Source organism: Monopterus albus, unplaced genomic scaffold (assembly GCF_001952655.1).
Source record: "Monopterus albus unplaced genomic scaffold, M_albus_1.0 scaffold7.1, whole genome shotgun sequence".
In the NCBI taxonomy this organism is placed as follows: Eukaryota; Metazoa; Chordata; class Actinopteri; order Synbranchiformes; family Synbranchidae; genus Monopterus; species Monopterus albus.
In genome coordinates, this window is record NW_018127887.1 from 3,061,520 (window position 1) to 3,078,970 (window position 17,451).

General features: G+C 39.2%; 1 protein-coding gene across 1 annotated transcript in view; it reads right to left on the reverse strand.

Annotated features, from left to right (window-relative positions):
• Positions 1-371: 371 nt before the first annotated feature.
• Positions 372-17,451, reverse strand: part of plxnb2b (plexin b2b) — a 123,378-nt gene continuing 106,298 nt past the window's right edge. The window contains 17 exon segments of the mRNA XM_020622156.1: positions 372-428; positions 431-490; positions 1,032-1,106; positions 2,478-2,553; positions 2,696-2,760; positions 2,936-3,083; positions 5,355-5,512; positions 5,760-5,911; positions 6,331-6,415; positions 7,238-7,338; positions 8,192-8,348; positions 9,487-9,633; positions 10,179-10,245; positions 12,468-12,649; positions 14,171-14,400; positions 14,740-14,840; positions 16,041-16,177. Coding sequence (XP_020477812.1) covers positions 372-428; positions 431-490; positions 1,032-1,106; positions 2,478-2,553; positions 2,696-2,760; positions 2,936-3,083; positions 5,355-5,512; positions 5,760-5,911; positions 6,331-6,415; positions 7,238-7,338; positions 8,192-8,348; positions 9,487-9,633; positions 10,179-10,245; positions 12,468-12,649; positions 14,171-14,400; positions 14,740-14,840; positions 16,041-16,177 — 1,998 coding nt within the window.

A 17,451-nucleotide genomic window follows, 5' to 3' on the forward strand; every position in this document is an offset into this window, starting at 1 on the left:
GGCTTAGTTCTCAGAAAGAGGTCTCTCGCTCTGTAGTGTGGGAGCAAAATTCAGTGAAGAATGAGTGAGCATGCAGACCTTTAAGGTTTGGCAAGTGAGCTTTAAGGCGTACCTATGACAGTGTAACCCATCATTGTCTTCCTCTTTTTGCTCTCTTTCTGTATTTCATTAGTCCCTGTTATTCCACAACTCAGAAAATTGTCCCAGGGGCAAATTTTACAATATACCTGGCCCACAAGACCCTTCTTACCTTTCCTTATACCATGATTTATTCTCTTAAAAAAAGAAGGAAGAAAGAAATAAGCCCCTGTAGTCACTGGCTGTACCATTCCCCTCCCTCCCTCCCTCCCTCCCTCCCTCCACTTTGTGGGTTAGAGATCAGTCACTTTGTTTTCCAGGGCGGCTGCTATCTGCTGGTGCCGCAGGGTTCAATGTTTTCCATCAGCTGTTTACTCTGGGCAGCTGGGTCCTCGTCTAAGGATGTGATGATCTGCGAGGCAGAGGGAAGGTGAGGAGGACAAAAATGGAGAAGAATGACAGATGTCGGAAATAATAAGTGAAGGAAGAATAGGGCAGAGGAGGGCAAAGGAGAAATGTAGGGAATGTGAAGAAACAAGGAGGAGGATGGAGAGAAAATGAGTGCAAGACAAAGTGGAAGAAAAGAATGTAGAGAATGGGAGGAGAGGATGGTGTTACTTGACATAAATAGTTGTATAAGCTGTTATTTTGTGCGCCCCACTTTGGGGAGACTGACAGCCCCATTTGTTTATCCAACTTGTTCATTAGGTTTTGTTTATCCGCTTTTCGTGACCTCAAGTAGCAATGCACAATGGACGTTTAAAAATCAATTCCCAGAGCAATTTTCCAATTCATATCCCACAGAAATGCTTTCAATTAAAATTTTATACAATCACTCTTCTGGCATATCAAGAGTGAAGAGAAAAAAAGGAAAAGCAATAATATAGTGGGCAGTAGTGCATTCAGTGGAATAGCCCTCCTTTGGGTGCGATATGAAAGACAAGGCCTCTTACCCCATCATAGTACTTGCTGGCATACTGGTAAAGCTGATGGAGAGCCACTTGTGTGTTCAGTTTGTCTGTGTGGGACTGGAGAACAGAAATGACAATTTAAAACACCACCAACTTGCATGAGCAAACTACTTTTTGATTGCAGGTTATAAAAAGCTTTGCCAAAAGCTATTATAAAGTCATAAACCTTAAGATTTTCATGAAATCAAACCCTGTTTAGGGTCAGCATTCTTTCAGAAATAGCTACCTAATGTATTTAAATTAAGTAATCATCTCTCTAAATAGCAATTTTCACTGATATTGGTGGACTTCCTGCACAGAAGTCGAACAGCTTCAAAGAAAACAAGTCATGTACTGATGTAGTCCAGCAGTTTTTGATGCCAGTCTCACTGTTAAGTTCACTCTGTTAACATCAGAGTTGTATTTTAGGAGTACTCCCCCCTTTTATCATTGAACTCTTAGAACATTGCGGAATTCATGCTGGTGGACAGAAAAAAAAATGATCAAGATCAATACAGCAGAACAAGAGTTTTGTTTTTTCATTCCATAGATTTTCTTATCCTTGTCAATACTTGCTACCTATACTACCCAAACCGCAGCTCAATCACTGACAGTTTGGTCAAAGATCTGGGTGTGTTCTGTTTACTGTATAGTGGCTAATGTAGCCTCAGGCCACTACCTTCAAACAAAGATGAGGAGTGGACTATAGAGGTCTGGTAATCTTCACATCCATCACATTCTGCTCTTATCCATACACCAGCTTTTCCTCCTCAGCCAAGTGTGAATGCTTTTTTGTTTTATTTCACTTTTTTTCTGAATTTCTGGAACGTTCACTCAGTTTTTATGTGCAAACTGAAACTGCACATAAAACTAGCTGGATGGAGGCACACAGAGTGCTGCTAGATGAGTCGCTGTAGGCGATAGGCTGTTGCACACCTTCACCTCCTCAACAAGGTAACCAGCTCCTGCTACTGTGCTCTGCCACTGAGCGGAAAACTACTCACACAGTGTGCAACATGAAATCAGATTGTAATGGCATATAGAAAAACTGGTTATTCACAGACATCATTAAGCAATGTGAGTTTGTTTGATGCACTTTAAACAAATTTACCAGTTTCTGTTTTGTTGCATTTCTGACAAAGTGGCTCTATTAGTATTTGCTGTTCTACACTGACATAATATTTGTTAAAGCTAACCCTGGTTTAGTTGGTTACATTTGGCACAGCTGATTATGATATTTGGAAAACTGATGAGGCAATCTGCAGCGTAAATTTAACATGAATTCACTCTTTTAGACTGTATTGGCTGTTACCAAGGTAACTACAGATGTTCCCAAATCAACAAGGACTCAAATCTTAAGGATTTTGACTTTAATAGCAGGAAAACTAATAGCAAGTTGAACTAAAAACACACTAAATATGCAAAGAAAATAACAGCAGTTTCTCTTACCCGTGACACCTCTGCCAGATGAGTGTTCATGTCTTGGTCACTAACGGGTACCATCTGCCTGATGCCTTTGTAGTAACTATATATTATACACACACACACACACACGAGACAAGAGGCGCTAACATTATGTAATTATTATTGACAAGTCTTTTACAATAAGCATTTTTAACTGACATGAAAACAACAGGTTGAAACTGTAAATTGCTGTCAGGACTTACTCATCCACCATCTTCTTATAGGTGGAGATCTCCTTTGCATAGAGTAGTTTGTTACTTGGAGAGTCCTAGAGACAAAAGTGGGTATAGAATAGTGAAAACAATGGCACTTCAAATTGAATGATGTTTGACATGTTTTACTTCACATAATCCACTTCTCATTTTCTTCATCTTCCCTCTTTCTCTTTCACATCATTCCTTCTCCCTTGCCACCACCTCCTCCTCCTTCCTGTTTCCACTCACCCGGCTTAGTTTGTGCTCGCTTTTGGTGCAGGCATCCATGAAAGTCTGGGCGATGACGGAGAGCGAGGCGTCCACCACCTCGGACACGTGAACATCGAAGATGAAGTGGGGATTCTTGAGGATGTTGACCCAGAAACGCAGAGGAAGGCTGCACAAGAAAAAGCCCAAGACAGTGGTCTATCATTGTGGTTTTTAATCATCATTATTGCTTCAGAATGAGCAAAAATCTCATCAACCGCATTACATCTATGAATTCATTCGAGTCAGCCAGGCGTTTCATGTATGGGAGCACGTGCCTGAGGTGCATCTGAGTGCAGTACAAGATAATAACATGGATGGAAGAAAAGCCTTTCTTGTAGTTGTCAGTTTATTCAGAACAATCCTCTCAACTGTCTCTTTACATTACTATTTTACATGACACTGACCTCTGTGACAATTACTGCTGTTCACTGAAAATGAAATGAAAAGGAAAAACCTAACCTCAGAAGACTGAGCAATAGTCAATGATGTGTGTCTTCTCTAACAAATAATGCTAAAGGAGCAGCAAAACTTTGACCTTTCAAGTTCCTGTGGAGGCTAACTACCAAAAGCACCGACTACATAAGGTAACACTCGAGTACTCTTGCTAATTTCCCTTCTGAACAAGCCTCATATGTTTCTTTCCAAACTCATTTTAGTACGTGAATTCAAAAGAACACCCAAAATACAGCAGTTTCCAAAAAACTCTCCTCCCTGAATGGTGCAAATACCCCGCCATCTGAGGCATGAAACGAACATTGTGTAAAATTCATACTGGTTGGCAATATCTCCAGGGAAAGCTGTAGTGAGAATACAATAGAAAGCATAAAAATAGCAATGTTGCTATAATCACAGAATTAAATTAGCTTGGGACATAATTACCATGTTTGTTTGTGTTATGCCTCATACACACATTCATATTTAATACATGGCTCTCAGTTGATTTGATAAACAGAACGGGTGGATGCAGAATGTGGTGTGGAGTGTAGTAAGTAATTAAATTGCTCATTTCCCCATCCTTGTGTGGGTGCTCTCTTGCCAGCCTTACGTCAATCACTGGCATCTACATGCAACACGTCGTGTTGTATGCTTGAGCCTTAGCCGACGTGACATTAATTTATGCTTTTAAATGTCACATGGGAGCAGGGGGATTGCAAATGCAAACTAAGGGAGCTGAAATTGTCCATTTGTATTCAGTTCTTTCTTGGATAAGTAAGTTTTATCTCTTGGAGATTTACCGTATCCGGCAGTCGATCTGTTGTGCTGGTCACTGTCAGCACGTGTGCTGAAATTTTCTTAGTTACAGTCAGTGAGGGAAAGTAAGTACATCTACTCAACTTCATTTCACTACACTACAAAACAGAGGCAAATATTATATATTTTTCTATACTACGTTTAGGTACCAGAAACTTTTCGGATTAAGATTTTATTAAGATGCTATAAATACAATACAGTAGTAAAGATGAAACCAGTGGCTTACAAAATTTGAGGATTTACAAACAGGAAGTGACTAGGAGTTGAGATCAGAGTGATCTCCCTGCTCCACTGCTCAAATGGCTTAAGTAAAACAACTTTAGGAGTCCCAAAGAAGTAAAATTATTGAACATTTTATTTTAAAAAGGAGCTAAGATTAGAGAAAAGTCCAAAATCCAAATACAGTGTGGGAGTATTTATTTTTCTCTACTTTTCTCTGCCATTAATCACCTCAGAAACCATCAGATTTATCTTGTGACCCTTTGGAGGGGGCCTGACCTCCAGGTTGGGAACTGCTAGACAAAACTAGATGTTGACCAGATACAACAGTGAAATGGCAACTTATGCACAGGTGCATCATATTAAACTACAGTAATGCATCAGTCAAAGGGGTAAGAGTAACTACTTTTGAAACTTTGAGTACCCCAACTGGTCAAGGCAGAAGGCCGCCCACAAGAGCAAGTGTCTGTTTTAGGTTTCTTCCGTGAAAGGGAGTTTTTCTTTCCTGCTGTCGCCAAGTGCTTGTTCAGGGGGGATTTGTTGGGTTATCCTTATAATAGTGTAAGGTCTAGACCTGATTATGGAAAGTGCCCTGAGACAATTGTTGTTGTGAACTATACAAATAAATTGAATTATATAAATTGAACTTCCTGATCAAACAGAAAAAATTGAAAATCTGACTGGTTAGAGAGGCCAATCCTCCTCAAAACCTTTTAGAAGCCAATAACTCTGCCCTGCTGCCAGTGCTGCTCAGTGAGTCTGGGTCACAGGAGGCTTTGACAGCACCGCTCTCCATACTAACACAAGTTTTAGAGCAACAAAACAACAACAAAAATATCTGAAAAAACTCATTTCTTCTTCCACCACTGATTATTCTACATACAAATTAAATTTTTAATTGGTATTTGCAAACATGCAGGTCTTTTACCTATTAGTCTTCCAGATATGGATGGTCTCCTCATCCATGTTTTGTTTCTGTGCCTGCTCATCAAGGAAGTCAAAGAAATATTTGACAGCTGGTGGCACTACTGCCCCAGAGCACAGCACACTGCGGAAGAAGTCATCCACAAACTGCTGCAGTGTTCCCTGAAAGGGGTCACAAAGAAAGTGAGACAGGGCAGAACCAGAGAACACAGCCAGAAATATCAAAGCCCTCTGATGGAACATATTAAGTATTTCAGCATTTGTTTGCCCAATCCAAACCTAAACCCCATCCATTGAATTTTGTTTTTTAACTGAAAACCTTTCCTGGAAGACAAAATTGCTATTTGCTTAAGTCAGAGAATGAGAATAACTTAAATGTCTGACTGAATAAATGATTCTGTCATTGTACCTTAACAGAAAGGAGTCGTGTTAGATAGATCTCTGTAATGGCTTTGGTCATCGACTTGTCCTTTATGCTTCCTCGTTTAGATTTGATCTCATCCAGTTCCTCTGCCGGCCTCACCAAGTGAAACACCTTGTCATCTTCCAACAGAGCATTTCCTAGCAGAGAAAAACACCAGCTTTTAAACTTTCTTGGAGTGATAATAATCTTTATTTATTCATGTACACCCTTAGAGAACATATTCTGGTTATGAAAAAAGGGAGGGTGTTTATTATCTGAATTTGAATGTAGAGAGGGTATCCAAGTAGAAATGCTAAACAATCAACTGTTCTGAATGCACATAAAAAGGCTGCAGATAAAAGTGCATATTATTTCAGCATAATCTCAAAGGGTGATATACATAAAAAAACATGTATTTGCATGTTAAATGGGAGTGGGATGTTGAAAAAAATTCCCAGGGAAAAGAAACAAAGGCAAGCATTATATTCTCAAGTACACATCTGGTCTGTGCTAGTTTTGGTTCAACAAGTGTGCATGTTTGTGTGTGTGCAGGATGTGTGTACAAAAAGACACTTACGCTCTTCATGGTTTTCCTGGTTCTGGTCATAGTTCTGCTGAGTGTGGGCCATTCTGGATAAGACTAATGTGGCATTATCTCGAACCTGGAGTGCGCATACAGTAACAGTCTTTATTTAGACACAAAGCAAACAACATTTCACACTCACTCCACACACCTCGAAGTGAATAGATACTGTGACTGAGGTCAGCAGTCTCTTTTAGCACCCCAGAACTAATTAATAATCAATGTGGCTGAGTGGACAGCAACAGTGGGTCTTTACTTGGGTATTTACAGGCCATTTTCTTTGGCGTCAACCCATTATTGACCCCTCAAATACTGTGATTAGCACTACTCTGACAGCCAGTGAATCTATAGTAGCAAGGCTGTCCTCTAAGAACAACTGTGAGACACCAGTGGGTAGGATAAAAGCACGAGGAGTGTGTTTGACTTAAGTGGTTAAAATGCAGGACAACTGGGGGGATATTTGTCAGTGACCTTTATTTTGTGAGGATCAATACTGTGCCAAGAAGATTTACTGGCATTTTGTTGTCACTGAGCTGACAAGGCAGACCTGGCACTGGTGGTGAAAAATAAAAATTTTAGGCAGTAAGCTGATTATTCAAACAGGCAGGTTCAAACCAGAATATAGCACGAAAAGAGGAAACATATCAGTTTTATGCTTTTTCTTATCTAATTTTAGTTTTTATTTGTGTCTATATTTGAGTCTGAAAACCTGCAGATTTCACATGCGCCACGTGGAAAGATGTACAGAACAGTCTATGAAAATGACCAAACCCCATTCCCATCGACATGCCAACATACAGCTTTTCACTCTTTCTCTGCCTGCTCACATCCCTTGCAATTTTCAATCTTCCCTTATTTTTTAATATGCTGCGCCAAGACACCAAATTTTGTCAGTACTCACGTTATAGTGTGCCAGAGTGTTGACACGTTTCCACCTGCCCTCTTTCTGGGATGTCAAATCCAGATCTGACAAAATCTGCCCCGTTGAGCCCGGACGCCACTCTGTGGTGAATGCAGGACGAGAAAGTAAATCAAAGCTGAAATTATGTCTGCTAGGTGGAGGTGTACTTTACTGTTTAGCAAACTGTAACCAAATTTCAGTATTTTTTTTTATACCAATTATATTTATTTCATCATGAATCATGGTTACCCTGAGGTTGTCTTGTAATAATGTGGTCTTAAATAAATCCATCCTACTGTCTGCCTAGCTCTCCCTCCTGGGATTTAGTTATACACTTGCATTACTGTAATTTGGGGTGAGAAAGTAACAGATCAGTATTATCTGAATAATTGAAATCTAATTTTGAACTGTGATTTGCACCCAAACATTTTCAATTTTAGAAAAATCTGACACCACTGCAGACCTGAGCTCAACACCATCTGCGACATATGATTCATTTACAAGTTGCACCAACTATAAAGGGAGTTATCGTTCTGATTCACCGTGAAAGAAGACAGCTCTCTGCTTATCTAAAATGTATAAAGGAGTGAGATCTACAGCATGCATGGGAATAAAAAGTGCTTTGATGTTGAAAAATGTCTATAGAGCTTTAGCCTTTCAAGTCAGTCCCCAAGGCTTCTGATTACAGTAGTGAGCAAAACTTTTCTTCATGTTTCTGACACTGAATAACTTCTATACCTCAGTAAAGCATTTCAGAGAGACGGAGATCTTTTACAATACTCTATCAGATGAAGGTAAAATTAAATAAATATTTAAACATTTATTTAGATAATTGCATTTTATAAATGTATTCCAGTCAGGACTGAAAAATCTTCTCCACTGTGACATCCTTGCCACTGCCACTAACCATTACATTTTACTCATTATCCACTGAGATGACCCTCATTTACTCACCCAGCGTGACACTGTCGACCTTGGGCCTCAGGGAATATGGCAGGTTCTTGTACACCTGCTCTATGATTTTCTCTTTCACCTGGGAGATGGTGTCACAGTTCAGCACCTTGACAGGTGTCACATCTGGACCCTCGCCATGCACCAGCACTTGAAGGGTCTGGCAAAGACACACAGATGCACATTGCTGTAGGTCTGTGTTGCGATAGCATAGGCACCTACTGTACACATACAAATAACAAATATGCAGAAACATTCCAACATGGCCAGAGTACCCAGACATCCACCCACAAGCATACAACCACACACACACACACACACACACACACACACACACACACACACACACATATACTGGGCTCTATTGGGATGATGTCGTCATAGCAACCAAGTTTCTTTAAGTGCACATACAACATGCACTGACTCTGTGGTGACAGCTGACAGGACTCCTGTCACCTTGGCCAGCTAATGACCAAGGCTCAGTTGGAGTAAACTCTGACCCACCTCACCTCCCACACTCACTCACTCTGTCAGAAATAACTAACTGACCACTCAGCTGATTCAAACAGGGGGCAGGCAGTCCAATCACAACAGCAACCTCATAAGCCCATCTCTATTTGAAGTGAACGGGAAGAGCACACTGCCAGTAAAAGGCAATAGGAAACACCATCTCTCCCTGTGAAATCCTGCTCATTATGTTTTTTTCTCCCTTTATAATTCAATCACAGAATGTGATCCATCATCGCAGGAGACGTGTAATTCAGACTTATTTGATAATTGTCCTCGACAACGCCATTGCCCAGGGGTCTTTTTATTTGTGCTGATCTGAACAAAAAACAGCTGTGTTCAGAATCACTTCCATTACTGAAACGCGACAAAGCAAGACACACAGGCTTTCCCTGACTCCTGAAAGCTGCCCAAATGGATACAGAGTAGGTGCGAGTTGGAAGGTCGAGGTAGGGTCACGGGGGTGGCTTGTACTCAATAGTTGTACCAACTTGTAGTACTTTCACCTAAGCCACGCATTACACTGCTATTTTGGAAAGCGTTGCCTGTGTCGTTTTCAAGCCGAGAACATTGACACTGAAAATGGATGTCACAAAGAAGCGGGCAGCCGCCTGAGGTTTTTTTGGGGGGTCTGTTACCATGGCAACTGCAATGTGTGTTTGTGTGTGCGTTTGTGTTGCTCAGCAGGCACAAAATAAATGAAATCTCAAAGCAGTGTGTGCAATTTTTGGGCTGTGGAGTTTTTATGCATGAGTGTGGGGTGTGTTTGTGTGTGTTTCTGTTCATCTCACCAGGACGGAGTATTCTACGTCGTCGCCCAACAGGCCGGTGTCGTTGAGAGTGTACTTGGCTTTCTTCAATCTGGCATCCACGGGCCCTTTCTCGATCTGGTGCTTGATGGCTCGGAACAGTTTATACAAGGGCTCGCCTGCAGAGTCCTGATACACACACACACACACACACACACACATAAAAACACGTGGTTGTTGCAGGCATTGTCAACAAGCTAACTGTTGTGATTAGTAGCTTAGAAGACAGATAAATGCACATTATGAACACTAGAAAAGGATGAATCCATAAACTGAGCCCATGGTTTAATACATGTCATTATACACATTTCCTACATGGGTGATGAAGCTGATTCACTGCTGAACTAATTATCCAATATTTAAATAAGACTAAAATGATTAAAAAATGTATCTTTCATAAGAGCTACAACAAACAATAATCTTTTTATTTTATTATTGATTTAACAGTTTGTTCTACGACACATGAGAAAACAGTGAACGTGTCCATTGTTGCCCTGGAATCAAATGTGCTGCCACCAAAAGTCTTGTTTTATCTGAACAACAACCTAAACCCAAACATTTACACACTACAACAGGGTTAGGGTTTGACTGATTTTTGTTCAATAGACTGACTGATCTTTGAAGCTCTAGTCATCATATTACATTTCATACATTCTAAGCCCACTTTACTGTACCTTCAAAAACTGGTAAAGGCAGATAGACATCCAATTACACAGCATTCTTTCCACCACTGTCTCTGACCTGGAAAACATAGTACATCGTCATTATAAGAAAAAAAAAGTTAGAATTTAGATGTATTATTGCTGTGTGCTAAGTAATGCAGACATTACATTTGACTGAGAATTCCAAAAAGTAATATTTTATTAGTGTTTTCATATCATGCCATTTATAGTAAATTCTTAAGAATTTGACACTCATGTCACTTGTCATATTTTGCATTATATTTTATGTATTTATTGTGCTTTATGCTCAGTGCTCTGGTGCTTTGTTTTTTTTTGTTTTTTTACCTGGCTCCAATTTCCCTTTGGGGACAATAAAGCTGTCTCTATACATAAGGTCCAAGTTGAAAGAGAGGTAACACATTATAGACTGTTTTCCTTGTATCATCTTGAAGTTTCTGAAATGCTACTTTCTTAAGACTACATCTACTAAATGTCAACAAGGGAAACTTCTGCATCGCTTGACTCTGTCATGATATTTCAATTCAAAACTCGTGTCAATGGTCACTTGACAGATCACCCATCCTAATGTCGGATATCCACTGGTGGCGCCCATTGTTAGCTGTTAGCATGCCTAATTAAATGTCTTGTATATAAGGGGGGCTTGTGTTGGCACAATGGCCTAATCAGCATAATGAGCCGCTCCACTGGGAGATAATTAAGACGTATACTTGCATAACAGCCAGTCACATCATGCCTAGCCACAGCAGATCACGTAGCCGCCTCCCAGCAGTGATGAGTGACTGTACTGTCAGACAAGTGGGCCCTGCTGAGGGAGGGCTGGCAGCCATCAGTGGATCATTTGACCTTGACACAATCATTACAGTGAGGAAACTAAAATTGGAAACTTTTTTTTTAGGGCTATTTACTTTTTATTGGTCAGCTGATGGTTTAGAGACTCTAATACAAGAAAGAATAATAAAATACTCTCAAGGGAAAAAACACAGGAGTTAATAAAAACATCCATAGTATTTGGCAGCTCCTTACAATATCAATTTATTTTACAAGTATGAGTGATACTCAAATTTCATGCCAGTCATAGTATTTTTTAAGATACTAATACAATTTTACAATATAACAAAAAGCACCAAATGTAATTTTAACCTGCATCTTATTGATCAAAAGCTACAGGATAAGATGATGGAGGAGGACAGCAAAAGAAGAATCACCCAGCATGTTATGGTTGAACTCCAAGGAGAGAAAAAAGCAGAAGGAGAAACAGAAGGAGGGAGAGTGGAACAGACCGAGCAGCAGCCTGGCTCTTGATAGTGGACTACAGGATTCAGTGCAAAATTCAACAGAAAACATGGCAACACAATTATATAGTCCACCACATTTTGAACTGAATCCCAGTCCTTCTAAACTGGTTGATAATATCAGTGCCAGGGTTTAGATATGGGGGTGATTCTGATTATAGAACTGAGAAAGGACGACAATAGACAATCTTAAGAGAGCCAAACAAGACTACAGCCTCGTAAGTGGCTTTGTGAGGATGTAATAAGGCGGTGACACTATGCGTTTAATGCATGCGAACGTTACCATGCTAAAACACTCCTTATGACAATGTTGTTATGTACACAACCACAGTAAACAGTATTGTGTACTATGGTTGTCATTTTAGGTTACCATTTTAAGATGCCAAAGGTTGCAAATTAGTATTAAGACTAAAGTACAACTGAGTTGCATGAGAACATTGTTAGTTTTGCAGGGATTTGGTCATAAACAAAAATACTGAGTAACCTGAAAATTTGACCCGATGAGGAGAACATGAATATTTGCACAAACTTTTGAAGCAATCAATCGGATAGTCGTTACAATGTTTCATTCAGACTCAAAAAAAGTCAATCCTGTCATGACCTTGCAGGAAAACTCAGTGGATTTGGATTAATTCACTGTGGATGATGGATGCCTCTACAAAATGTTGTGCCAATCCATCTTGTTCATGCTGAGATCTTTCACTGTGTAAAAACAAACTGACCTGCCGGTGGTGCTGAGCAACTGATAAGGGATCAAAGTAACTGTGGTTCACCCTCTAGAGAACTCTACATATTTAATGGAAATCCATCCAAAATGTTATTTCAGCCTGAACCAGTGTGGCGGACCACCAATGAGCCTGCTTTGCCATCCCTACAGTCAGTCTGCTAGTGTAAATAAAAAGCATCCTATTAAAGCTACTTGGGGCTAACGTTCTGATCCGTGACTGCACCAGCATCTGCTAAGCAACAGACCCGAGTTGATCCTCACCTGCGCAGCATAAGTTTGGGGTTCTTGCTGTGGACGTATTCCTCCATCAGCCCTAGCAGCAGCGTTCTCATAATGTCAGTGTAGTATTCCAGTTTCCCATGCAGAGCCACTGTCAGCAGGGAGGCAAAGTACACCCTGGCCCTGGCGTTAAAGTCATGACTGCGCTCCAGGGTATGTATAAACTATAAACACACCACCACACACAAACAGAGAGAAAAAGGCAAGTGAAATTAATGATGAAACCCACACACAGATGAGCAAATCCAGCATAATATGCTTTTAAATCATCAAAATACTAATGCTAGTGAAAACAGTGATTATAAAGGTAAATTTAGTTCTGCCCTATAAAATACAGTGGCTTAGAGAAGATACCAATTAGCTGAAGAGGAATCACCCACACATATGCAATTAACACGTAAGAGGCCATTTTTGTGCCAGTGATATTGTATTATTAGGAATCTTCACGCATCTCCCTCTGCTGTGTGTTCTGCTTCTCACTTCTAATACTGTACTCCACTAACTAAAACATCATATGGTTTTCAGTGCAGGGGAAGACAACTTGAATTTAAAAGAGATACAAAAGACCTCATAGGACAGAGACTGTGGTAAAGGCAGATTTTATAAACATTCAGCGATGGAGGGGAGTGTGCAGCATCTGTTGTGTGTCCAGACTGGTGATTTTGTTAAATATTTATTTAAGTACCTAAGGATTAGGCTTTATTATTATCAAAAAACTGTCTAGAAAATCAAAACCAACAATGAATGTATCCTTTTTGCATTTTTGAAGTATTGCTTGTGTAGTTAAAGCCTGATGTAGCATATGGCTCCGTACCATAAAACTCAACGCAGCACTGTTGACCAAACATTGTTAAATCACATAAAACAGTAATACTGCTGCACCGAGTGACATACTCCTTTATTTACATAAAACAACGTAGTTCAGTTTATTCACAAACAACTCCACAACTGCCTTTTTGATTTCTGAGAAGCTCTAAATCAGGGAGATATTACTACCTGTGCTCATGGATAAAAAGGTTTCTGCAGCTTTGCTAATGTGATGAGATGAGAAAATATTGCTAAAAACACAAACAAATGAAACACTGTATACTTATACACAGTCAATTTGTATAAAGTGAACAAATTATTATATGACTGCTTTAGAAGAGTTCTCAGTTGCTAGCTGGAGGTGCATGTTGATGTCAGCATGCTGACATGCTCACAATTACAATGTTAAAATGACAGGGTTTAGTAGGCACAGTGTTTATAATGATCACCGTCTTAGAGTGACCAGATTTTGGCACAAGAGGAAAAGTCAGTGGATCATCAAAGTTTTTACAAGTTTTTATAAATAGGTTTTTATGTGTGTACCAAATTTCATGACAATCCATCCTACAGTTGTAGATACAGTATTTAAGAAGCACAAATCTCAACCTCCAGGTGCTGTCAGAGGAAAGTTAAGGTGATCACAAAAGTCATACATCATCTCAGAACAATGAACCTCTATTGAGAAAGCAGTGGACCAAATGGCAGTGACGTCTCTAGAAGTCTGCTGCTAGAGTGTGAAAATCCAGATCGTACCCTGCATCAGTCACTTTGTGAAGCTCTAATGTCGAACAGCTGTGTTGTAAACACAGCTGTAAACTCTCTGTGTGTGCAGCTGACCATTTAATGATACATATTTAAAGTAGGTAAAGTATAATTACATTAATAAGGAAGGTCTTGGAGTTCAAGAGGTTTGAGAACTGGTTGAGTGCCTGGGTCACTGTGGCCCGTCGAGCCTCTGGGATGTCTAGCTTCCCTGTGATCATCACATCATTGGCACCATCCTTAGAGGGCAGGAAGAAGACCCGGTCAGTGTAGGTTTTATAGTCCAAGAATGGGATTCGTCCTTCGCTCAACTCGTTGGTGTGGTCCTCCATCTCGATCATCAAATCTGCAAGAGAGAAAAAAGGATTACTGTTCATTTTTTATTAACCAGAATTTGTCATTTGTGCACTGCTTGTCTGTCTCAATCACTGTTGCGTGAGGCAGAGAAAATAATTTTAGCTGTGAAAGATTGCCTTCTAGTACTGTTACTGAAAAACGGCTCCTCATAATGATGATAACATAATGTTAACCAAGAGAGCTTATTTAATTCACTGCAGTACAATATATCAAAGAAATGTAATCAGAGCTATGAAGCATTTCATGAGTTTATATTCTTCAGAAACATGGATCCTTTGAGGGGCATAAGCGATACTTCAGAGCTTGTGGACAGCTGTTCTTTTGGTACCTGTAAATTCCTTCTTGCAGCGATCTCGTACACTCTCCTCCAGATTCTCGAGCTGATGTTTCACCTTCTCGTACTCCCTCTCTGCCTGTTGACTCTTTCTCCTGAACAGACAAACAGATAGACTCAGGTGTCATTAAACCAATAGTTTGTCAAAGGGCAGTGTTTCAGCTTTTTCAAAAATAACTTGATGTCTTTAATTGTTGTTCAAAGACTAGATGCTCTAGATTAGGAAGGCTAATTTGCTTATTTGGCATTTTCTCAGTGTCACAAATATATTGCTGCCATTATTCCATCTCTGTGAGCATGCTGTAGGTGTTTTAGGAATATTTAGCAAAAATGTGCCAGTTTAACTCATGCATGATATATTAACTACCAAATTAGATTTTTTTTTGAGAACCTCTAGGATACATACTGCACACTAAACCTGTGAAACTGAACAGTAAAAATAAGAAGCATAGGCTATAACAGTTATTCGACAGAGCCTACAATAATAATATACAAATACCATTTGAGGAAAAAAATACCATAAACAAAATGATAACTGCTAACAGATTATTAGTGCTACACTGGCTTGAAATGAAAAGTATGTGCTAGTGAGCTGGAAAATATATATATTTTTTCAATACCAAGATATTTCTCTTAGCGCATTGCTTGACACTAACAAGGAATGAATATAATGTGTATTTATCATGTGTGAGCTTTTCATTTTTATTTTGTTATTAACCTCTTCCTTTATAATGCACACCAAATAATGGCCCTACAGCAATTCAAACCAGGACTGAAGTGAAAACCTTAATGATCTGAAATAAAACTATGTAATAAAGGATCACCAGTAGGTTACAGCCCACTACAGCTCATTATTTTTATTGAGAGTGCTAGCTGTGCTGTGGATCTAAATTTGTGAACCAATCTTTTTGTGACAGAATAAAATTAGCAAATTATTTCAACATTTTAAAGAATTTCAGCTCCAAACAGTAAGGAAGTAGCTCTAATTCCAACAAACACCAGTTTTAAGGGGTCATAAGCCAAAATACCTGAGGCTGGAGACCACATCCATAAAATATTGTAGGTTTGTGATTTAACTGTTGAGTTGGATGATGTTTTTTTTTATTTTTATAAAGAGTACACAAAAACAGCATTTTCTGCAAAGAAAATTACCTCATAAATGATTATTTTCAGGTTGTGGTCAACAAGCCTAGATAATAAATGTTTCTAGAGCTTCCCTGATCTAAAAATGCAATTAGAAGAAGTTTATTTTTATTAATGTTATTATGAAGTTAACCTAAAAAAGCTTCACTTACCTATAGCAGTAGACGGAGACAGCAATGATGAGCAGCATGGGCACAATCACAGCGGGAATGATAATGTAGAGTGACAAATCATTCTTCTTCTCATACTGCACCGAGCCAACAACCCACTCTCCATTCCCGAACTTGATCTGTGCATAAACACAGAGAGAGCATCTTATTATCTCTACAAGCACTTTGTCTTTTAGTCGATGAAATGTCCAGCAGTGCTGGAGAGGAAATGGTTTACTTAGAGAATCTACATAATTGCCCACAGTTCTGCTAAAGCAGCTGCAGGACTTCTCGGTATTTTTAAAGTGCTGGGGCTATATGCAAGTTGGCAGGTCCACATTAACTGAACAAATGTATAACAGTATTGAGTTTGACACTTTATAATCAAGCTTTTTCTATGCAAGTATCCTGCAGTATTGATAGTCTGGTGGTGTCACGCTATTATGCAGTACACAGAAATGAAACAACAGCTCACTTAGAGGAATTACCCAGAGGAGAGGTTATAGTATTTATCTCAACCATGGCTGGGCTATAATTAAATGTAATTATAAAGAGCCTGTAGCTACATGAAAATTGTTCATCCAGTGAAACATGGGGCCTCAAGTAGTACAGAGGACATGCCTGGAGAAGTACAGTAAAGATTCACGATGCATGCACTCATCTGCAAGTCAGTGTATGTGTATCCAGTGGTGGAGTGTGAGAATTTTCTTTTCATGCCACTTTATGGAGTACTACTCTACTATAGTTTGGAGGGAAATATAATGGTTTTATGTACTAGATTCATCTGACAAGGTTAGCTACTAGTTACTTGACAAATTTTTGCATACAAAACATAGGAACACCTTTGAAATACAGAATGATGCTTTATTATTGATTAAACTATTTTATGGACAATGACACACTGGTCAACAGATTTGAGGATGTAGTTGAGAAGTTTAATAGATTTTTTGTGAATGTGGGTCCTGGCTTAGCAAGTACCATTTGTACACACGTCAATATAAATAACAATACAATTGAAAGGAATATGTGTTCTATGTTTCTGAAGCCAATTGTTGAAAAGGAAATTATAGAGATAGTGAACAAATGTGGTAATAAATCATCCAGTGATAGTGATGGTATCAGTATGACAATGGTTAAATGGGTAATTGAGGAGATATGCAAACCATTAACCCATGTTTTTAACATGTCGTTTCGACTTGGTCAGTTCCCCAATAATATGAAAATAGCAAAGGTTATTCCACTGTATAAATCTGGTGATAAGCACAACTTCACAAATTATAGACCGGTTTCTCTGTTGTCACAATTTTCAAAAATCTTGGAAAAACTCTTTAATAACAGATTAGACACATTTATTGATAGACATAAAATCCTCTCTGATTGCCAATATGGTTTGAGGTCGAACCGATCGACATCT